This window comes from Schistocerca americana, chromosome 6 (genome assembly GCF_021461395.2).
Source record: "Schistocerca americana isolate TAMUIC-IGC-003095 chromosome 6, iqSchAmer2.1, whole genome shotgun sequence".
Lineage (NCBI taxonomy): Eukaryota > Metazoa > Arthropoda > Insecta > Orthoptera > Acrididae > Schistocerca > Schistocerca americana.
In genome coordinates, this window is record NC_060124.1 from 205,361,041 (window position 1) to 205,386,471 (window position 25,431).

Consider the following 25,431-nt stretch of genomic DNA (forward strand, 5'->3'; position numbering starts at 1 on the left):
ATTCCTCGCCTCTCTCACTTACGACGACTCTACAGGCCGTCGCTGTGTCCGTGCACGTGCGTCATCCATTGACTGTATGTTCACTTTACTTGCCCCCACATGATGCTCTTGATGAAGCGGCCCTCACCGACCTTCTTACACAGCTCCCCCAGCCATTCATTATTTGTGGTGATTTTAATGCCCACAATGTGCTTTGGGGCTCTGCAATTACCTGCCCCAGGGGTAGAGCAATTGAGAGGCTTCTCCTGTCATCCTGCGCCTACTTGCTCAATGGAGGACAGAGTACTCATTTCTGCACAGCGACTGGGTCGTTCTATGCCATTGATCTCTCGCTTTGCTCTCCAGCTCTGGCCCCCAGTGCTCACTGGGAAGTGGTCGCTGACTTGCACGGCAGTGATCATTTCCCAATCTGGATTCACCTGCCAGATGGCGTGGGCCCCGAAAGGAGACCACCACGATGGGTACTCAGTGGAGCTGACTGGAACTTTATAGCCAGTTGGCCCAATTCGAACACTGTGCGAATGTTGAGGTGTGGGTGGATCATATTTCCAAAACGGTCCACCATGCCGCTGCGGCATCCATTCCACAGTCCACAGGCCACCGGAAAAGGCCACCTGTGCCTTGGTGGAGTGACGAATGCCGCTCTGCAATCAGGACCAGGCGTGCGGCTCTGCGGCGGTTCAAGTGTCGGCCGACTGCTGAGAATCTTGCAGCCTTTCGGGTGGCGAGGGCGAGATGTCGCCGCATTATTCGTGAGAGCAAGAAGAGGTCGTGGCAAAAGTTCCTGAACACCATTAATCGTTCCACCAAAAGTTCCATTGTGTGGGAGACCATTAGGAGAATTTCTGACAGAGGAGGGAGGTGCCCCATAGCTGCTGTAATGGATAACGGCACTCTCCACACAGATCCGCGAGACATTGCCCAGACTATGGCAGCATATTTTGCGACAGTTACTGCCACAACCAGTCAGGATCCAGGTTTCCAGCGCCATAGAGCGGTTGCTGAGAGGTGTAGTCTGAACTTCCAGCCCACCTCTCACGAAGTTTACAACTGCCCTTTTTCTATGTGGGAGCTGGATTCTGCATTGTCTGGAGCTCGTGACACTTCCCCTGGTCACGACAGGATCCATTACAGTATGCTATGGCACCTCACAATGCGCAACAAAGAAATCCTCCTCGCACTTTTTAATGCCATTTGGGCGTCGGGTCACTTTCCTGACGCGTGGTGTGAGGCAGTTTTAATCCCTTTTTTAAAACCTGGGAAAGACCGCTCGAGCCCAAGTAGCTACCGTAGTATTGCCCTCACTAGTTGCATAGGGAAGACCTTGGAGCGGATGGTCATCCGCCGCCTTGTCTGGATGTTAGAATCCCGGCAACTACTTAGTCGCTATCAGTGTGGTTTCAGGAGGTTTCGTTCCACCTTCGATAACCTTGCCCTCCTGGAGGCGGCTATCCAACAAGCTTTCCTACGCCGTCATCACCTTATAGGTGTATTTTTCGACATCGAGAAGGCCTACGATACCACATGGCGGCGTCTCATCCTGGAGCAGCTTCACGAATGGGGTTTTCGTGGTTGTCTTCCTCTTTTTATTCACTCTTTCCTCTCGCCAAGATATTTTAGATACCGAATTGGTGACGTCCTGTCTGATCGCTTTGAGCAGGAGAACGGTGTCCCTCAGGGTAGCGTTTTAAGTGTGACTCTGTTTGCCATCGCTATTAATCGCATTACGTCCATGGTGAAAAGTCCTGTCCAGTGTTCTTTGTTTGTGGATGATTTCTCTTTGTTCTGCTCTTCTTCAAGCCTTGCAACGACAACTCGTCAGTTGCAACTTACGATTAGGCGTTTGGATGACTGGGCGCTGAAGAGTGGATTTAAGTTTTCCACCGAGAAGTCTGTATGTGTTCTTTTTAACCGTTCTCGTTCGATTTTCACCTTTCCTGAGTTGCGTTTGAGGGACACTATTCTTTCTTTTAAAGACACGGTGAGATTTCTGGGGCTCATTTTTGACTCGAGGCTCACGTGGTTACCTCATCTTAAAGACCTGAAACGGCGGTCGCTTCAGGCTTTAAGCATTTTAAAATGTCTTAGCCACAGTACATGGGGAGCTGACAGGACTTGTCTGCTCCATTTTTACAGGGCGTTTGTGCAATCTCGGCTCGATTATGGGTGCACGGTGTATGGGTCTGCGAGGCCTTCGTACTTAAAGATTTTGGACGTTGTCCACCATGAAGGGCTGCGGTAGGCCACTGGGGCATTCCGAACTAGCCCCATACCAAGCCTCTGTGTAGAGGCTGGTGAACCGCCACTTCATATGCGGCGACGGCTACTTACGGTACGCCAGGCGTATAAAACTTTCTCCACACCGTACACACCTGCATACCATACCGTTGCTCAGCCTCAGCTGGCACGGTTATTTCATAACCGGCAACGTGCGACGCAGCCCTATGGGATTCGCGCACAGGATTGCCTCGCTGCAATGTCTATGGCTGGTCTTCGTGTTTTACGTCGCGGTTGGAGCAGATCTCCACCTTGGCTCCTCCGGAGACCCAAACTTATTTTAGATTTGACTCGTTTTAAGAAGGATGGCACGCCAGATTTTACATTCCAGTCACTTTTTTTTTAACATTTTAGATGTGCATCACGGTTTCACTGTCGTTTACACTGATGGCTCCAAACAGGAGAATTTCCTTGGCTGTTCTGTGGTGTTCCCTGACCATGTTACCCGGATTCGCCTCCCTGCTGAATATACCGTTTTCGCAGCGGAGCTCCACGCGATCCTGACGGCACTGGAGCAGATGCATCGTGTTCGGGGCGATCGATTTCTTCTCTGCTCCGATTCTCTTAGTGCCTTACAATCGCTGCAGAACCTGTACCCGACTGAAGAGATGGTCCAGCTGATACATAGCCAACTGTACTTGCTCCAACAGCGGGGTAAAGAGGTATCCTTCTGCTGGGTGCCTGGTCATGTCGGCATCTGGGGCAATGAACAGGCTGATCGGGCTGCCAAGGAGGCCTGCAGAGAGCAGGATGTGGTCCAGTGTCCTATCCCCTTGCAGTCAGTCATCGCTGCACTCCACAGGAAGTGCATGGAGTTGTGGGAGGACGAATGGCTGGCGGTGACGGCCAATAAACTGCGGTCGGTAAAGTCAACCACTCGGCCGTGACGTTCCTCCTGTCGGTTGCTCAGGCGGGAAGAGGTGGCCCTCACACGTCTTCGGATCGGGCACTGTCCTCTGACGCATAGCTATTTATTACGGCGGGAGGATCCTCCGTTTTGTGATGCTTGTGGCGTGCATATCTCTGTCCGCCACATTTTAACAGACTGCATTTTATACCGTGATGCAAGGGCAGAAGCACAAGTTGATGGTGATCTGCCCTGTGTTTTAGCTAACGATGAGACGTGTGTGTCCAGGGTTTTTAAGTTTTGTGATGTGTCTGGACTCTGGCCTAAACTTTTAGGCTGGAGGTTTTAGTGTATTGCAGAGTGGCTGACTCCTCCCTTTTTTTCCTTGCGGTCAGCCAGCCACTTCCATCTGCTACATTGTTTTAGCCCCCTCTCTCGTTTTCTTCCTGTGTTGTCCACGTTTTACTGCTGACGCCCTGCTTCATCCCACGCTTCGGTGTGGGTGAGCACATCTTTTCCGATGATTGTTTCCCGTGTTTTATGTTCCGTTTTATGTAAATATTCTGAGCTTTTTTTTTCCTTGACACCCGTCTCACTATGATACTGAACGGGCGCTGAAGACCTTGCTGTCGTGCGCCCACAAAACCCCTCTACAACAACAACAACCAACTACCATTCGGCGTTCAGAGTCTCTTAATTTCCGTCGTGCGGCCATATTTCGCCGTAAAGCTTTTCACGTGAATCACCTGAATACAACTGACAGTTCCCCTAGCACACTGTCATTTTATACCTTGTGTACGAGATACTGCTGCCTTGCGTAGATGTGCATATCGCTAGCCTAGGACTTTTGTCGTCCCAACGCGACTCTCTAGGCGGCAAACATGGATTATATCGTTGACCAGAGCGGCGACAAATGGCGAACGTTCGTAACTTAAAGTTATTTATAAAGGCAACAAGTAATTCCACTTACTTTAATGGTCAGCCATATCTTCAACGTGGACGATTCCGCAGGTGGTGTAAGCAGCCAGTAGCAATCCTTTTTTTTCCGTAGCCAGGATGACTCGGTATATGTCCCTCAGAAGTATGGGCAGAGTCTCACACAGAACCGTTTTGACGGACAATCGTAAATTGTGGAAGTACAGATACTGGAACATACATAGTTCTTCTCAGTTTCTCGGTCGGCCCTCTCTCTTAATTGAAGAGTTCAAAGATTTCAACAACCACTCAGTATGCTGGGTGTGGTCCGATGGATCGTTGGAAGACACAGATTCAATTCAAATGTTCACAATTTCGTGATCTATTCCTTTTTTTTCCAAAGTTTTATGAGACTTCCAGCCGTCAGTTATAACTTTGGTGCCTATCAAAATGTAATGCTTTATAGGGCACTTAAGCTTTCTTACCTCTGGGGTGTACTCGAAGTATAATGTCGGCTAGGCCGTTCGCCGGGTGCAAGTCTTTCGATTCGACGCCACTGCGGCGACTTGCGCGTCGATGGGGATGAAATGATGATGATTAGGACAACACAACACCCAATCCCTGAGTGGAGAAAATCTTCGACCCAGCCGGGAATCGAACCTGGACCCTTAGGATTGACATTCTGTCGCGCTGACCACTCAGCTACTGGGGGCGGACTACTCGAAGTATGAAGCAGTATGAAGCACTTCTTAGACTCCCATTCAATATCACGGAAAACTCATACATGTTCTAACTCATTTTTTAGAAGACGCCGCCCTATTCCGTACTTCGTAGGGGGCGGCGGGGGGGGGGGGGGGCGGCGGCGACGGTATGTGACTCATCTACTTCTACGACTTTGTTCCCGCCACTAACAGGGACTCTTTCATTCTTGACAGCAGTGTAGCTCACCTCACGACAGAAGCCGTAATAGTCGCAAGCAGTATTCACTGACGCTTCAGATTCCAACGCAGTGTATTGTAAAGTGTATTCTTTTAGACAGCACGACGCTTCTCGATGGTCAGTTTGGAGCAATCAAACCCTATGGTTTTCCTGATGGAAGTCCTTTTCTTGCATTTTGTGCAGTACACCTGAAAAGGGAAGTCTATATAGGTGGTTTCCTTACAGTGCTACGCTCGTCTCCCAATCTACATCTACATCTACATCCATTCTCCGCAAGCCACCTGACGGTGTGTGGCCGAGGGTGCCTTGAGTACCTCTATCGGTTCTCCCTTCTATTCCATTCTCGTATTGTTCGCGGAAAGAAGGACTGTCGGTATGCCTCTGTGTGGGCTCTAATCTCTCTGATTTTATCCTCATGGTCTCTTCGCGAGATATACGTAGGAGGGAGCAATATACTGCTTGACTCTTCGGTCAAGGTATGTTCTCGAAACTTTGACAAAAGCCCGTACCGAGCTACTGAGCGTCTCTCCTGCAGAGTCTTCCACTGGAGTTTATCTATCATCTCCGTAACGCTTTCGCGATTACTAAATGATCCTGTAACGAAGCGCGCTGCTCTCCGTTGGATCTTCTCTATATCTTCTATCAACCCTACCTGGTACGGATCCCACACTGGTGAGCAGTATTCAAGCAGTGGGCGAACAAGCGTACTGTAACCTACTTCATTTGTTTTCGGGTTGCATTTCCTTAGGATTCTTCCAATGAATCTCAGACTGGCATCTGCTTTACCGACGATCAACATTATATGATCATTCCATTTTAAATCACTCCTAATGCGTACTCCCAGATAATTTATGGTATTAACTGACCTGCTATTTTGTAGCTAAATGATAAAGGATCTATCTTTCTGTGTATTCGCAGCACATTACACTTGTCTACATTGAGATTCAATTGCCATTCCCTGCACCATGCGTCAATTCGCTGCAGATCCTCCTGCATTTCAGTACAATTTTCCATTGTTACAACCTCTCGATACACCACAGCATCATCCGCAAAAAGCCTCAGTGAACTTCCGTTGTCATCCACAAGGTCATTTATGTATATTGTGAATAGCAACGGTCCTATGACACTCCCCTGCGGCACACCTGAAATCACTCTTACTTCGGAAGACTTCTCTCCATTGAGAATGACATGCTGCGTCCTGTTATCTAGGAACTCCTCAATCCAATCACACAATTGGTCTGATAGTCCATATGCTCTTACTTTGTTCATTAAACGACTGTGGGGAACTGTATCGAACGCCTTGCGGAATTCAAGAAACACGGCCTCTACCTGTGAACCCGTATCTATGGCCCTCTGAGTCTCGTGGACGAATAGCGCTAGCTGGGTTTCACATGACCGTCTTTTTCGAAACCCATGCTGATTCCTACAGAGTAGATTTCTAGTCTCCAGAAAAGTCATTATACTCGAACACAGTCGACGCAATTTCTCAGATCGTGGCTTGGCAACAACCCATACTCGATACTACACGGGATCCAATGATCACTATTAAAACTTTATTCAGCGTTCCGTTGTCAACGCAGAAAAAAATTTCCACATTTGCTGCTCGAGAGTCGCGCGTTCTATACATATCGATCGGAGGCAGGCAACGCTTCTTGGAAATTACAAGAAAATCAGCCTGATGATGTACTATATCGCCGAAACCTGTAGCCTATAAAATAAATTGGAGATGAACTTGCATTGTTGTGAGTTCCTCGTCGATTAATCATTTCAACCACGCTCCGTAGCCTCATACTGCGCTCACCAGTGGATACCTCCAGCCGCGCCCCGTGTTGCCATTAGAGCCAATATTGTACTTACGTGGTAGACGATGTGGGACGTCGAATGCCGTAAACATCATTGGCGTTTTACGACGGCGCACTCGAGGGGTTACTTGTGAGTGACGCGTCTGCCCTCTTGTTGCAGCCACACGGCGGTGCTGGTGATGGACCTGAGGCGGCCCATCGCAGACCTGCTGGTGCGCCTGCGCAGTGCGGACTGCGAGTTCCACTGCGACAGGGCCGACTCCGCGCCTTGCAACGTCACCATCCAGGCCGCCACACAGCCCAGCCGGGTGGTGCGTCTCGGAAAGGTCAGTCTGGCTGGCTGCTCTGTTTTCTACCGGGTGGTCATAATTAAAGTGCAGCTACTAACGGTGTGGGTTTTAGTTACCGTACGGCAGCAAAACTTTGTAGATATGGTAATGCATTAATGCAGAACTGATTCACACCAGAAAAAAATTAGTTCCAGTTTTGGCCACCAGGTGCAAATCTGGAGCGTTCAGTCGAAGAAAGACGTGTAGAAATAGTCGAATAACTTACGGGTTTGGTGCCGGATGACGTCGTCGACCACCGCCGATAGTTCGAGAGGAGCCCACCCTGAAGGAACAACTGCAAGGAGGAAGCAATGTACAAGGGAATTTAATACCTCGGTTCACAGAGGAGAAACAAGGAAGATACCACACACAGAACAAGTAACTGCAGAGTCAACACATAACCAAAGATAACCAACAATAGAAATATCGATAGTGACTATTAATCAACCAAAGAAAACCAACAACAAAAATATCGGTAGTGACTATTAATCAGCAGGTGGGGTAGCGCTAATTCTGTCCCTCTGTTTTTTGATGAGAGACAGAGCCGGATTCCAAGCTGTATTTAAACAAAATCCACCATCTCTGTTTATAAGGTTGCTTGATAGTTTGATTTCAACAGCTTCCTTAATGACACATTGACAATAGCTGGACGTGCAAGCCACAATCTCCGTGTTGTTGTATTCCATATGGTGACCGGTGTCAAGGCAATGTTCTGCAATAGCGGATTTGCTCGGCTGTTGTAAGCGTGTGTGACGCTTATGTTCAATATACCGGTCTTCCACAGTCCTGATTGTGTGACCAATATATGACATGCCACAACTCCAAGGAATACGATAGACACAAGCCTTACGCAAACCAAAATCATCTTTTACGGACGTCAACAGGGCCTTAATCTTAGAAGGTGTTCGAAAAACACATTTCACATCATATTTCCGCAAAATACGGCCAATCCTGTTGTAAATTCTTCCTGCGTAAGGCAAAAAGGCCGTAGACTTAGGTGCTACTTCGTTGCTATCGTCACTCACCCGTTGCACAGAAGGCAATTCTTAATGTGCTAAACCACCTAGATTATATGGCCTCTCTAAGGTCCATAAAGAGGCTGTCCCGTTGAGGCCTATTGTTTCTAATATTGGTGCTCCGACACATCGTGTAGATACACATCTTGGTAGTTTGTTGAGCCCACTAGTAGGTAGATGTGAACACCACATTAAGAACTCTTCAGATTTTTTACGTCGATTGCAGGGATCGCGTTTGAATGACTCTGATATTTTAGTCAGTTTTGATGTGGTTTCTCTTTTTACTCGCGTTCCTCTCTCTGATTCGTTATAGTTTGGTATCGAGTTAACAAATTTGTTTCAACATGTGCTGACTTCCACTTACTTTTTATTCAGTGGTCAGTACTACGAACAGACTGATGGAGTTGCAATGGGAAGCCCGTTGTCACCCGTTGTGGCCAATTTGTTTATGGAGGACTTTGACGAATGTGCATTTGAGTCGGCGACCTTGAACCATGCGTGTTTTTTTCAGATATGTAGACGATACTTTTGTTGTTTGGCCTCATGGTTGTGAGAATTTAAACTGTTTTTGGAGCACCTGAATTCAATCCACCCAAATATTCAGTTCACTATGGAGGTGTAAAAGAATGGATGCCTTCCCTTCCTTGATGTGTTGGTCAGAAGGAAGACTGATGGTACGTTGGGACATTTTGTTTATAGGAAGCCTACTCACACTGACTTGTATCTTCGAGCTGATAGTTGTCACAATCCAGCTTAGAGTGAAGGAGTACTTCATGCCTTGGTTCACAGGGCCCACGTTATCTCACACCCTGAAAGTTTGGCAGCTGAGCTATCGCATCTCGAAGTCACCTTTCGTCAGAATGATTATAGTGAGAGGCAGATCAAACGTGCGTTGCGCTATCAGCCTTCTGTGCAACGGGTGAGTGACGATAGCAACGAAGTAGCACCTAAGTCTACGGCCTTTTTACCTTACGCAGGAAGTATTTACAACAGGATTGACCGTATTTTGTGGAAATATGATGTGAAATGTGTTTTTCGTCCACCTTCTAAGATTAAGGCCCTGTTGGTGTCCGTAAAAGATGATTTTGGTTTGCGTAAGGCTGGTGTCTATCGTATTCCTTGCAGTTGTGGCATGTCATATATTGGTCACACAATCAGGACTGTGGAAGACCGGTGTATTGAACATAAGCGTCACACACGCTTACAACAGCCGAGCAAATCCGCTATTGCAGAACATTGGTTTGACACCTATGGAATACAACAACACGGAGATTGTGGCTTGCACGTCCAGCTATTGGGATAGTGTCATTGAGGAAGCTATTGAAATCAAACTATCAAGCAACCTTATAAACAGAGATGATGGATTTTGTTTAAATGCAGCTTGGTATCCGGCTCTGTCTCTCATCAAAAAACAGAGGGGCAGAATTAGTGCTACCTCTCCTGTTGATTAATAGTCATTATCGATATTTCTGTTGTTGGTTATCTTTGGTTGTGTATTGACTCTGCGGTTACTTGTTCTGTGTGTGGTATATTCCTTGTTTCTCCTCTGTGAACCGGGGTAATAAATTCCCTTGCACATCGCTTCCTCCTTGCAGTTGTGCCTTGAGAATGGCAGGGTGTGCTCCTGTCGAAATATCGGCGGTGATCGACGACGTCGCCCGGCAGCAAACGCGTAAGTTATTCGAACATTCAATTTGCTGGGAAAAGTTAAAGTCGCACGTGTAGAAATGTTTCGACACGTAATGGATTAGGAAAGTGACATGAACAGAGAAGGTCAAACAAGTGAGAAAAGTATATGTTGACGTTATTATGAAGCATCTTGCATGAAGACAGTGGTTCCCATAGAGTTGCACTCTTCCAAAGCAGTTTTCACAGGCTATGTAAGGAGGTCTCGATAACGTGCTAACGTCACAATGCACCTGGCAGACACTCTGGGGTCCGCAGCTCTTGGTCTTGCGGTAGCGTTCTCGCTTCCCGCGCCCGGGTTCCCGGGTTCGATTCCCGGCGGGGTCAGGGATTTTCTCTGCCTCTTGATGACTGGGTGTTGTGTGCTGTCCTTAGGTTAGTTCGGTTTAAGTAGTTCTAAGTTCTAGGGGACTGATGACCTCAGATGTTAAGTTCCATAGTGCTCAGAGGCAGACACTCTGGGTGTACCAAGAAAAAGGTGCTTGTGAATCCACACCACACAGTCACATATGGCAGTGGAGTGGCCCTTCGTTCGCCACACACAGATTAACAATACCCCGAATTCTATCTATTCACTGCACACTTCAACCTAATATGCGCCTTGTCACTCCACAGTTGGTAACAGGTAGGTTTTTTAAATTAAAATGGGGAACGTAGGTACGTTTGAACATTTCATTTCGGTTGTTCCAATGTGATACATGTACCTTTGTGAACGTATCATTTCTGAGAACGCATGCCGTTACAGCGTGATTACCTGTAAATACCACATTAATGCAATAAATGCTCAAAATGATGTCCGTCAACCTCAATGCATTTGGCAATACGTGTAACGACAGTCCTCTCAACAGCGAGTAGTTCGCCTTCTGTAATGTTCGCACATGCATTGATAATCCGCTGACGCATGTTGTCAGATGTTGTCGGTGGATCACAATAGCAAATATCCTTCAACTTTCCCCACAGAAAGAAATCCGGTGACGTTAGAACCGGTGAACGTGCGGGCCACGGTATGGTGCTTCGGCGACCAATCCACCTGTCATGAAACATGCTATTCAATACCGATTCAACCGCACGCGAGCTATGTGCCGGACATCCATCATGTTGGAAGTACATCGCCATTCTGTCATACAGTGCAACATCTTGTAGTAACATCGGTAGAACATTACGTAGGAAACCAGCATACATTGCACCATTTAGGTTACCATGTATAAAATGGGGCCAAGTATCCTTCCTCCCATAATGCCGCACCATACATTAACCCGCCAAGTTCGCTGATGTTCCACTTGTCGCAGCCATCGTGGAATTTCCGTTGCCCAACAGTGCATATTATGCCGGTTTACGTAACCGCTGTTGGTGAATGACGCTTCGTCGCTAAATACGGTGCAATCGATGTTGATGTAGCATTCTCAGCACCAGCGTTTTTGAGATTCCCGATTCTCGCTCAATTTGTCTGCTACTTATGTGCGGATTAACCGCGACAGCAGCTAAAACACCTACTTGGGAATCATCAATTGTTGCAGGTCGTGGTTGACGTTTCGCACGTGGCTGAACACCTCCTGTTTCCTTAAAGAACGTAACTATCCGGCGAACGGTCCTGACACTTGGATGATGTCCAGGATACCGAGCAGCATACATAGCTTACGTCCCTTGGGCATTTTGATCACAATAGCCATACATCAACACGATATCGATCTTTTCCGCATTGGTAAACGGTCCATTTTAACACGAGTAATGTATCACGAAGCAAATACCGACATCATTTTGAGCATTTATTGCATTGATGTGGTATTTGCAGGTAATCACGCTGTAACAGCATGCATTCTCAGAAATGATAAGTTCACAAAGGTACATGTATCACATTGGAACAACGGAAATAAAATGTTCAAACGTACCTACGTTCTGTATTTTAATTTAAAAAACCTACCTGTTACCAACTGTTCGTCTAAAATTGTGACCGAGCGAGGTGGCGCAGTGGTTAGCACACTGGACTCGCATTCGGGAGGACGACGGTTCAATCCCGTCTCCGGCCATCCTGATTTAGGTTTTCCGTGATTTCCCTAAATCGCTTCAGGCAAATGCCGGGATGGTTCCTTTGAAAGGTCACGGCCGATTTCCTTCCCCATCCTTCCCTCACCCGAGCTTTCGCTCCGTCTCTAATGACCTCGTTGTCGACGGGACGTTAAACACTAATATCCTCCTCCTCTAAAATTGTGAGCCATATGTTTGTGACTACTACAGCGCCACCTACCACAAAGCGAAAAAAGTGGTCCAACTAAAACGTTCATATTTCTTTACGTACTACGCGAATATGTAATAAAAAATGTGGGTTCCTATTTTTAAAAAAACGCAGTTGATATACGTTTGACCTATGGCAGTGCCATCTAACGGGCCAACCATAGCACCATCTGGTTTGCCCCTTCAAGCTAGACAAGTTTCACTCTTTGTAGTTTTTTCGTTTGACGCTTATTTCGCGGGATATTTGGCCCGGTCACACTCAATGGACCACTCTGTATACCAGATTCGCTGTCAATATAATTACAGGCCTCACTGGACCTCCGTAAGGAGTTGCACTTTAACTATAACCACCCGGTACTTGTGCTGTCTACGGGTAGGGGAAAAGCAGTGATAGATAGCCTGTATAGACAAATGCTAACTTCCTTTTATTTTTATTTTATTTTTCTCTCCAACAGCCTTCTGTCTGTTAGCTACAGTCCATCACTAATTCCTCTCACGTATCAACCTGCGCATCATACATGAACACACAAAGTATCCTCAACTGTTTGTTGCATACATTCCAACCTCTGTCATCCGAAACAGATCCTTCGAGTAGGGTTGGCGCGAAATAATGCGGCACTGGACCAGAAATGCATTCTCGTCGTGAGCACTGGGCGAGTCCACCGCGATGTCCCGAAGGGGCGGCCGCCTGAGCTGAGTGTTGCCTGCCGACCCACACACTTGCTCTCACAGCTCTCTCTTTACTACACAGCACAGCAACGCAATCGTCCACACCTTACGTGCATAGAAGGTTTTTCATAATATGGCACATATGATGAAGTGCTACGCCATTAAATTTTTCTCGAAAGGTGCAGACGAGGAAGCAAAAACACTGGACTCGCATTCGGGCGGGCGACGGTTCAATCCCGTCTCCGGCCATCCTGATTTAGGTTTTCCGTGATTTCCCTAAATCGCTTCAGGCAAATGCCGGGATGGTTCCTTTGAAAGGGCACGGCCGACTTCCTTCCCCATCCTTCCCTCATCCGAGCTTGCGCTCCGTCTCTAATGACCTCGTTGTCGACGGGACATTAAACACTAATCTCCTCCTCCTCCGAGGAAGCAAAAACATTATAAACTGTGCTTGAGAGACTTAGAAGCACCACTAGCTACACTACTGGCCATTAAAATTGCTGCACCACGAAGATGACGTGCTACAGACGCGAAATTTAACCGACAGGGAGAAGATGCTGTAATATGCAAATGATTAGCTTGTCATAGCATTCACACAAGGTTGGCGCCAGTGGGGACACCTACAACGGGCTGACATGAAGAAAGTTTCCAACCGATTTCTCATACACAAACAGCAGTTGACCGGCGTTGCCTGGTGAAACGTTGTTGTGATGCCTCTTGTAAGGAGGAGAAATGCGTACCATCACGTTTCCGACTATGATAAAGGTCGGATTGTAGCCTACCGCGATTGCGGTTTATCGTATCGCGACATTGCTGGTCGCGTTGGTCGAGATCCAATGACTGTTAGCAGAATATGGAATCGGTGGGTTCAGTAGGGTAATACGGAACGCCGTACTGGATCCCAACGGTCTCGTATCACTACCAGTCGAGATGACAGGCATCTTATCCGCATGGCTGTAACGGATCGTGCAGCCACGTCTCGATCCCTAAGTCAACTGATGGGGACGTTTGCAAGACAACAACCATCTGCACGATAGTTCGACGACGTTTGCAGCAACATGGACTATCAGCTCGGAGTCCACGGCTGGCGTTACCCTTGACGCTGTATCATAGACAGGAGCGCCTGCGGTGGTGTACTCAACGACGAACCTGGGTGCAAGAATGGCAAAACCTCATTTTTTCGGATGAATCCAGGTTCTGTTTACAGCATCATGATGGTCGCAACCGTGTTTGGCGATATCGCGGTGAACGCACATTGGAAGCGTGTATTCGTCATCGCCATACTGGCGTATCACCCGGCGTGATGGTATGGGGAGCCATTGGTTACACGTCTCGGTCATCTCTTGGTCGCATTGACGGCACTTTGAGCAGTGGACGTTACATTTCAGATGTGTTACGACCCGTGGCTCTACCCTCCATTCGATCCTGCGAAACCCTACATTTCAGCAGGATAATGCACGACCGCATGTTGCAGGTCCTGTACGGGCCTTTCTGGATACAGAAAATGTTCGACTGCTGCGCTGGCCAGCACATTCTCCAAATCTCTGACCAAGGGAAAACGTCTGGTCAATGGTGGCCGAGCTACTGGCTCGTCACAATACGCCAGTCACTACTCTTGATTAACTGTGGTATCGTGTTGAAGCTGCATGGGCAGCTGTACCTGTACACGCCATCCAAGCTCTGTTGGCTCAATGCCCAGGCGTATCAAGGCCGTTATTACGGCCAGAGGTGGTTGTTCTGGGTACTGATTTCTCAGGATCTATGCACCCAAATTGCTTGAAAATGTAATCACATGTAAGTTCTAGTATAATATATTTGTCCAATGAATACCCGTTTATCATCTGCATTTCTTCTTGGTGTAGCAATTTTAATGGCCGGTAGTGTACTACAGTCCTTCAATAATGAAAAGGGGAGAAAATACACACAATCTGATCAGGATTACCTGGACACCTGTATGTAATGTGGTAATTCACCACTCGATGTCACGTGAGGCAGACTCGCCAGTACAAAAGGATGCGGAGAGGATTCTGCTGTCAATAGAGAAACAGTAACAGTAAAATGAGTATGTCCAGAGAGCTTTGAACGTGACCAATCGTTGGATGCCGCCTGAATAAGAAATCCACAAGGGGCAGTTGAACACTTCTAAAGCTGCCCAAGTTGACTGATGGTGGCGTGAATGTGAAGTTCAAACGCGAAGGAGCAACCACAACTAAACCAAGACCAGGCGGATCTCATGAACTAAAGGACAGCGAAAGCAGAGCATTGCGGACAGTGGTTGCCAAAAATTGCATGAGAATAGCGGAAGGAATCACTCGTGTGCTACCAGCACTCCAACTGGCACAATGACTGCGTGTAGGGAGTTAAAAAGATGTCGACCTGCTCCTTATAAGCCACACACTTTTGTAAACAATGGTAGGCGACGCTTCAAGTGGCGGAAAGAGCGACATCGCTGGACAATGGATAACTGGAAACGAGTAAATGGGGATGATGAATTACGCTATACCCTGCAGCAATCCGATGGAAGTGACTTGGTTTGGAATTGTCTGGAGAACCTTAGCTGCCATCGTGTGTAGTGCCAGGACTGAAGTACAGAGAATGTGGGGTTACGGACTGCGGGTGTTTTTCGTGGTTAGCTAGAGATCCGCTTCCTGTGCTTAAGTAGTTGCCAAATTCCGAAGGATATGAGAACACGTTTTACAGTATTATTCACAGCATACAGCAGACGAACAATTTGGAGACGATGACTGATTGCATCAGCTTGATAGTACACCCTGTCATAAAGACAACAACATTCCTGAAATGGAGTGTTTCCTCACAGCAACGACCTGAACGCAATGGAGCACTTCTTCGATGAATTAGAACGCCGTTTACTATTCAGACCCAAGCCTCTAATCTCACACCTTCTCAGGTTTAGGCTCTTGAGAAAGAAGAGGCTCCGATTCCTCCATAGACATTTATACACTTCGTGGAAAGAGTGCATAGAAGAACTGAAATCGTCATAAACGCGAACGGTCGACACACCCAATGAATGTTCAGTATTAGGTGTCCACATATATTTGACCAGGTAGTGTGGCTAAAAGTTCTTCTCAGGTTTTCACTGCTTGAGAAAAACGCGTAAAAAGCAGAAGAAAATTTTACGTTTATGTGATTTTTCCGAATACGTTATCAGGAGACTGACACATACAAGCTGTTTCAAAAAGAATGTACGTATTACAAAGTACACTGATGCGCCAAAGAAACTGGTACAGGCACGCGTATTCAAATACAGAGATATGTAAACAGACAGAATACGGCGCTGCGGTCGGCAACGATTCGATAAGAGGGTTGGGTTGGGTTGTTTTGGGGGAGGAGACCAGACACCGAGGTCATCGGTCTCATCGGATTGGGGAAGGAAGTCGGGCGTGCCCTTTCAAAGGAACCATCTCGGCATTTGCCTGGAGCGATTTAGCGAAATCACGGAAAACCTAAATCAGGATGGCCGGACGTGGGATTGAACTGTCGTCCTCCCGAATGCGAGTCCAGTGTGCTAGCACTGCGCCACCTCCCTCACTGCCTGTATGAGACAACAAGTGTCTGACGCAATTGTTGGATCAGTTACTGCTGCTACAATGGCAGGTTGTCAAGATTTAAGAGAGCTTGAACGTCGTGCTGTAGTCGGTGCACGAGCAATGGAACACAGCGTGCTGGCCGGAGTGGCCGTGCGGCTCTAGGCGCTACAGTCTGGAACCGAGTGACCGCTACGGTCGCAGGTTCGAATCCTGCCTCGGGCATGGATGTGTGTGATCTCCTTAGGTTAGTTAGGTTTAATTAAGTTCTAAGTTCTAGGCGCCTGATGACCTCAGAAGTTAAGTCGCACAGTGCTCAGAGCCATTTGAACACAGCGTCTCCGAGGTAGCGATGAAGTGGGGATATTCCAGTAAGACCATTTCACGGGCGTACCGTGAATATCAGGAATCTGGTAAAACATCAACTCTGCGGCCGGAAAAAGATCCTGCAAGAACGGACCAATGACGATTGAAGAGAATTGTTCAACGTGACGGAAGTGCAGCCCTTTCGCAAATAGCTGCAGATTTCAATGCTGGTTCATCAAAAAGTGTCAGCGTGCGAACCATTCAACAAAACATCATCGATAAGGGCTTTCAGATTCGAAGATCATTCGTGTGCCCTTGACGAATGCACGACACAAAGCTTTACACCTCGGCTGGGCCTGTCAACACCGACATTGGACTGTTGACGACTGGAAACATGTTGCCCGGTCGGACGAGTCTCTTTTCGAATTGTACAGATCTGATGGACATGTTTGGGTATGGAGACAACCTCATGAATTCACGGACCCTGCATGTTAGCAGGGGACTGTTGAATCTGGTACAGGTTCTATAATGATGTGGGGGCGTCTGCAGGTGGAGTAATATGGGACCCCTGATACGCCTAGATACGACTCTGACAGTTGACACGTAAGCAAGCATCCTGTCTGATCACCTGCATCCATTCACGTCCATTGTGCATTCCGACGGACTTCGGCAATTCCAGCAGTGCAATGCGACACCCCACGCGTTCAAAATTGCTACAGAGCGGCTGCAGGAACACTCTTCTGAGTTTAAACACTCTCGCTGGCCATCAAACTCCCCGGACTTGAACATTATTGAGCGTATCTGGGACGCCTTGCAACGTGCTGCGCAGAATAGCTATCCACACCCTCGTGCTCTTATTGATTTATGGACAGCCCTGCAGCCATCATGGTGTCAGTTCCCTTCAGCACTACTTCAGACATTAGTCGAGTCCATGCCACGGCGTGGTGCGGCACTTCTGCGTGCTTGCGGGGGCTTTACACGATATTAGGCAGGTGTACCAGTTTCTTCGGGTCTTCAGTGTATTGTGTTGTCAACTATTGATCGCCGCACTCGGCTCGGTTACTGGAGCAACGAATATATTGTCTAGTTTATATTCATTGCCGCTCGATGTCGGTTGTCTTCTGTTTGTTTCGTTACCGTCACATGTTGCAAAATGGCAGCTCCGTAACAGAAATTATTTTGCGTTGTCGAGTATGCCAAGTGTAATACTGTGACTCCAGTGCAAAAGACGTTTCAGGTCGAGGTACCAAACTGATCCTCCGAATGGATGGAACATTCTCAGATAATCAGTCTGTAGACACAGGACGTGTATGTAAAGGAAAGAGTCCTGGCCGCTCCCATGTTTCCGACGAAAATATCGTACGAATTCGAACCGCTTTCTAACGTAGTCCTGCAAGATCAACTCGTTGTGCAAGTCCGCAGTTATCCGATCGCGGTGACCGAGCGGTTCTAGGCGCTTCAGTCCGGAACCGCGCGACTGCTACGGTCGCAGGTTCGAATCCTGCCTCGGACATGGATGTGTGTGGTGTCCTTAGGTTAATTAGGTATAAGTAGTTCTAAGTTCTAGGGGACTGATGACCTCAGATGTTAAGTCCCATACTGCTCAGAGCCATTTTTTTGAATTTTTTTGAAGTCCGCAATTACAACAGTTTGGCGTGTTTTGTGACGTCGGTTGGTTAGGAAGCCGTACGAGTTACAGGTGTTACAGGCTCTGCGTCATGAGGACGAACGCAAACTTGTGCCATTTCTGGCGAGCTTCAGAACGCTATTGACAATAATGACACTTTCGCACAACGTGTCATGTTTAGGTATGAAACGACTTTCGACCTTAGTAGGAAACTAAACAAACACACTGCTCGAATTTGAGGCCTACATTGATCCCGTACGTGATTCAACTAACGAGGGTTGAAACTTAAATAGTGGCAATTATTTATTCACAACCGATACAAAAGAGTTACATGTTTGCGCCTGTTACTGTCCTTCAAAGTAGTCACCAGCGTTGCGTAGAACCCCGGTGCGAATGGAGCGGTCTACTGGCGGTCGAATCTCTGGAACAGTTCCGAAGCAAATGCCACGAAGTCGTTCCTTCATCTTCGGAACCAAATCAAAGTCACAACGACTTAAGTCCGGGGAGTATGGTGGATGGTATAGTACCTCCCAGTCCCATCGACCGAACAGAGTAGCCACAGCTTGCGCTGTATGCACCCGTGCATTGTCGTACTAAATGATGGGTGGGTTGCGCAGAAAATGTCGCCGCTTCTTTCGCAAAGCTGGTCGCAGATGATGCTCCAAACACGAACAGTAATACTGTGCATTGATGGTCTGCTGTAGAGGAACGTAATGCGTTAGGATAACACCGTAACAGTCGTACGCGAGAATCACCATAACTTTAGAACGCTCTATTCGCACCATCAACAGAGCAGGCTCTGCTAACAGTGTACTACGCCTTCCACATCGGTGGCAACGGGTTCTACACAACGCTGGTGACTACTTTGAAGGACAGTAACAGGTGCAAATATGTAACTCTGTTGTATCGGTTGTGAATAAATAGTTGCCACTATTTAAGTTCCAACCCTCGTATTTTGTGCGATATCCCACTCATCTGTTTACGTCCCATTCTTCTTGATGTACACACGATTACCTCTTGGTAGTATCTTGCTGTGTTACAAAACTGGTTGTCTCTGAGGCTGTGAGAGAACAACTTCCTGTTCCAACAAGACAGGGCACCACCTCACTGGAGTCGCCAAATGCGTAATACAGAGTGTTTCCGTAAGAACGTGCAAAAATTTAACAGGGGATAGAGAATGCTCCACTGAGCAATTTGAAGTAAGGGACCTGGGTTCGAAGAAGTCACCTCAAGAAGTTATGGAAGTAAACTTGTCTACCACTTTGTCTAGAATTACTTTTTTCCAGCTTATTTACAATTAACATGCGTACAAGTTTATATGTACTGGTCCGTTTATTTACATGTACATTCTTTATTTCCTAGAAGCAAACAAGGAGGACGAGCCTGTTTACTAGGAAGTCAGGATGCAGGTTTTGTTTACTTTACTTGTCCATAAGGGGGCTCTGTTTATCGTATTTACATTGTTCCATGACAGAACGTGCTATGAATCAGAGACAGACCCATTCATTCTCCAGCGTTATTGAGAGACGCACAGTGCAATACGATGGAGCAGTACCGGTGCAGTTTCGCAGAACTCACTGACATGCACGTTGTGTACGGGGAAGTATGTTGCATTGTTGTCGCTGCTGAAAGCTTGTACAGGAAACGATTTCCTAACACGCATCATCCGTCACAACGAGCGTTTATTTCTATCGATCGGCGAATCCATCAGACTGCTTCATTGGAAGGAAGAAACGAGGGATCTGGCAACATGAGGACCACTCGCACATCCGGTTTTTAAGAGGTGCTGGAAGGTGTTGCAGAGGACCCCAGTGAAAGTACTCTTCGTATTGCACGTGAAATGGGCGCAGCACATACTAGCGTGTGGCGAGTACTACACGAACAACAATTACACCCATATCACCCACAACGAGTCCATTAAATGCTTGTGACTGACCTTTGCACCAAGGGTCACATTGTGTCAGTGGTTGTTTCAACAATGTATTGATCGACCAGATTTCATCCAAATCGTGTTGCTCACTTACGAGGCTTCATTTGATCGTGGTGATATTTTGAACAGCAAGAATAGCCGTGTGTGGGATGAAGAAACCCTCAAGCTGTAATAGACCCTGTGGTGTGCGTACTGTACACACACCATCAGATTATTTGACTTGTCGCTCTAACGAAGTAGGCGAGTGTCAGCAATATGTCTCGTGGTCTTATCGTGGCGTGTTTATCTTTTGCCGTTAAGTCAGACGATAGAAGCACGCTTAGAGTAGTAGATTGACAGTGACCAACTTTAAACAGAACTTGATTGATTTTCACATTTATTAAAATAATAAATAACATGGACATTACGTAACTTGATTCTGGATGCTGTTTACGATTGATAATCTGAAGTTCCTTTTATCTTGGTACTTTAATCTTATTCTCACATATCTCTGATACTTGACAAAGTGTCTATACATTTCTCTTCATGGCTATGTACAGGAATATGATAATCTTATTAGGCGCAGACTGAAACTTGACTATAGACTAATGCAGACTAATGCAGACTGATGCAGACTGACTAATCGGAGGTCTGTACACTCGTTATAATACCTTGAGCGTTCAGGTATCACTGCGCGAGTGTGATCCGCGAACAGAAAAGGTTCTACGTTAGCAGCAATCTCATTGGCTGTGTAACATATCAATACGCGGATCGGCGGAAGCAGAATTTGGTCCGTTTCTAAGACGGACGAGCGCTGCGCCTGCGCTGTTGTGCTCAGCGGGGCACGCTCTAGTGGGAAAGTTGTGTACGCGCTGACTACGCGGAACTATGTACACAACAGAGCCACACAGTGTAGTACGTTTTGCTGTGAATGTCTGGGCTAGCATTGGCTGTTCGTAAGAGGATGTGGATACAACATGACGATGCACCGCAGCAAGCGACGTGGTCCCCCACGCTAATTTTTGTCACATCTCTCAAGTGAGAAACTATTGAATGCGAACGCCTATGTTTGTTGAATTAGTGGTCATACTGAAATAGCCTGTTAACACGATCGTTTGCAGACCTGCTAGTTGTAACTTAAATGTGCTGCAACAATCACATTTCTGGACAGGCTTCAGCTGTCGAAATGCAGCTCCCCTTACAGCACGGTGGTCTTTCAGACTGGAACCTCCACCAGCAGCGTCGTCTCCTGACCCCTCCCCTGCCCCGCCATCTGCGCCGACACAGGCCAAGTTACTCCGTGCACACAGTTCTCAGATGTCGTAACCCATGCACTATCATACGAGTACTGTCTCTTCGTCTTGGCAGTGTTTCTCACATATTCCTTTTCTCGCAGGTTCTGCATAGAAGCTCCTTATTTCTTATCCGTCCATCTATGTTTCAACATCCCTCTGTCTCTCGGTAAAAACCTCCTGATTTTCTCATTGCATTCGCTTCATGAGACGAATGTGAGAGGTTGTAATATGTTTGCACACAACACGTAGAAGAAACGGTATAGAGCTTACCCCTCAGCTCCACGTCGTCAGAGTATCACTTACCTGTGCCGTATTCTGCCGAATCTCCCTGAGTTCGATATACAGCATCTGAATCCACATGATTTCCGCGAGTAAGAGATGTTCCCCGCGAACTCACAGACTCCTGCTTATTGCCATCACGTTCCGAGAGCACTGTTCCATTAGTTAGAAGACAATCTAGTCCTCCACCCATCAGTGACTAGACAGGCAATGAGAAAGAAAAACACTGATGAACAGAAGGAAATTCACAACCATGCAGAGGATACACGGACTGCACAAAGAAATTCAGATGCATAACACCTATAATTCATCAATATCGAGTGACAGTCTATAAATAATATCACTCTGTACATTTCTTGATCTTTAACGTTTTATTATGGTTACTACATTATTCATACGACAATGTAATGGTGTCATAGACTTCGCTCACAGCACGCCCCCCCCCCCCCCACCCTCTCTCTCTCTCTCTCTCTCTCTCTCTCTCTCTTTCTCTCTGTATCTCCTCGTTATTTTTTTAATATCCAACAGAGTAAAACTACAAACTATAAAAACGTCGCTAATCTCACATGGTAGAGAGCTTGATAAGATATTACCACTCTTCTGATATTTCGAAAACAAACACCGTCTGCGTGTTGACAACGAAAATATTAAATATAAATATACATGTACTAGCCCGCTGCGGCAGGTGGCCAGTGATTGAAGACGCTTGCATAGACCTGTGTATAGTTTTGTCATGTGTAGTGTAGGAGGACCGTATCCCACAGACCATCAGTCACAAGAGATAGTTCCTGCATTGTTCTTTCATAAGCAATTTGATACTTCGCTTTTCTAAGCAATGTATGACTACAGCTTTGTACACTGCCATACTTTTTTCCCACCATGACTTTTATATCTCTGTCAAGTGTTAAACTGGCATTAACAAGTTTCGATCCGTCTGCTCTCACAGAAAGCTGGACCTTGCATGAAGTTAAGCTGCTCCCGCAACACACAGGATGGTTGAAATAAAAGACGGAGGTGGTGCTCCTCACTGACAAAAATGTGGAAGACATCGCATCGTATGGAAACTGGCAGAATTTGTAGCATTGTGGGGACTCTCCAAACAGCTCTCCAAAGGTGATGACATCCACATTTAAACTCATGTTCTACAGTGACAGGGTAGCAGATGTCTCAGTGTTCCGTTTCCGAAGAGACCAACAGCATTGATCCCTCATATTGGCGGTGCACATCGCACCCAGATATATGATCACAGTTTCAGAGGTCTAGGTGGTGGTCACCATGACCACCAAATCTTTATACACGGCGTCTTTCATTTTTATGTCTTATAGTGTATAACCGCAATTGGAACAAGGGAGTATTCTGCAAGACTTTATCGCATATAGCATGGATAGCATGTGCCAATCACACCGGTGGACAAATGGAATGATTTTCACACACCCAGGCCGTCCCCTCATCCATTCACATTTTTCATCGTATTTTCATCAGTTTTAAATGTTTTCCATTTCATCAGGTTTTCCATAATTTCAACGCATTTTACTCAATTACTCGAGGTTCAAACCAGCACTCTCGACGAGTTGTCAGATCAACAAAATGTCTCGTCATGTCGATCTCGTGATGCTGTCAGCCAGTGACACTGTGGCACAGTTCTCAATTTCTCTATCATTGCTAAACCACTCCTTCCATTGCTTTATGAGTATTATATACATGTGGACATATTGTGGACCCTGTTACATTGCCTACATCACTGTTTCTTAGTGTAGGAAATAGCTGTCAGAAGAGAGGATATGCAAAAACTGTATAAAATCGGTAAGATTTTATTACGATTTGCCATCTCCCCTTATGTGGATGGGAGTCACAAAGTATTCTCGAATTTGTAGGATAAAGTCGGAGTTCAAAGATATAGCACTCTGCCCTCAATTTCAAAACCTGAATCTCCTTTCAACCTTTCAGCTAAGGACCATGAACAAAATTGTGCATGGCCTCTCTCTATGCATCTCATAACTCTTGCTCTGTCTTTAACCAACCTTCCCTGCAACATTGTGTCGGATTTAATCTGGAACTGACCAGAAGCACCCGCTACATTCAACAGCCCGTGAAAGAACAGAAAGAACTGAGTTCCACGTAATCAATATACGATGACATTTTGCTTTCGCAAAGAGTATACCACATGTTCCAGATTTGTACTGTCTGATGCTAGAGGTATAGACTGTGTAACCTTCCCGGAGAATTTTTAAAAAAGACAATATTATTTATGAATGCTAATGGTCATTGAGCTAAGTGTAACCTCCCCACAGAAATTTTAAAAGACAATATTTAATAGAAATGGGAGCCGAACGTAACCTCCCTAGCAATTAAATTTAATGACAATAAAAATGAGAATCGCAATCTGACTCAAGGTGTAAACTCTCACGAAAATAATGAGAGACAGTTTAATGCTAATGAAACTTCAGTGATAATGATAACTCAATTAAACCGAAATATCGGTCTTTGGCCCTGTGCAAAAAAAAAAATCAGAATTAATTTCTTACCTCAGTATAACTGCATGTCAAGTTTCTGCTCTTATTGTTGGCCACGGCTTGGAGGAAATGCATTGCAAATAATATTTTTTTTTTTTTAATTTAGCTGAAACTTTTCTTTAAAGGAAATGGAAGGAGATCGTTAGTTCAATTAAAAGGTTCTTTTGAAAAAATTGCTTTGAAATCAAAGTTATTATTGGGGCGATTATTGCACAAATTAGTTACAGTTAATTTACATTATTAGCTGAGCGCATTTAAAAGTAATATACCTCATCCTGAATCTTGACCAGAATGCCATGTCGACGCCCGCCGACTCCTCACACACAACTGCACTCGACTGCTACTACCGACATACTGCACTGCTCACAGACTGCCCACTGACAGACTGCTCGCAGTTGTACTGCACGACTACTACCGACAGACTACTGGACGCAACTGAACTGAGCTACTGCTACCGACAGAGTATACTGCACGACGACTACTGACCGACTACTACCGACGACTACTGACAGAGTACTGGTCGTAACACTCGGGCGGTCAAGCGCAGACTAACCACGATAAAAGGTTCTCTGGTCAAAGATTTTATCATGCCTCACCATCGCTGCTACGTTACATACATGTTTCATAACCCTCCACTGGGGGGGGGGGGGGGGGGGGGCAAAAATTTGGCAGCGATGGTGAGTCATTTGGACTTGCCATCGCAAGAAATTTTTACAATTTACAGAATATTCAAATGGAGAACATGAATTAAATGTGGTGCACACGCACCAAGTACAAAATATATCAGACAAAGACAAAATGTGAGTACAAAGCATAGTAGCAAATCAGAAAAATGTATATACAAATTATTTGACAGATAACAGAGTGCATACGCACTGAAAAAATTCTTTAGCATTTTCAGAACAAATAAACAGAATGGCAAAAAATCATGTTGACAAGTGACATGAGTGCACATGCACTGCAGTTGAGAACATATCAGCAAATGTTAAATGTATATACAATGAGTAACAAATGACATAAGTGCATATGCACTGAAGTATTGAACATACAGAATGAGTACAAATCATATTGAAAAATGAGAAAAGTGCACAGGCACTTAAGTTCAGTAGAAAACATATTAACACATAACATAAGTGCACATGCACCGTAGTTCAGAACATATCATTAAAATAAAAATGTATATACAATATAAAAGACAAGAGTGCACATATACTGTACTGCAGAACAAATCGAAAAAAAGTCTTT

At 46.1% G+C, this 25,431-nt stretch overlaps 1 protein-coding gene across 1 annotated transcript in view; it reads left to right on the top strand.

The window, feature by feature from the left end:
• Positions 1-25,431, top strand: part of LOC124620051 — a 395,729-nt gene that overhangs the window by 257,715 nt on the left and 112,583 nt on the right. Inside the window, exon 4 of the mRNA XM_047146718.1 lies at positions 6,941-7,106. Coding sequence (XP_047002674.1) covers positions 6,941-7,106 — 166 coding nt within the window. The remainder of the gene's footprint in view (positions 1-6,940; positions 7,107-25,431) is intronic.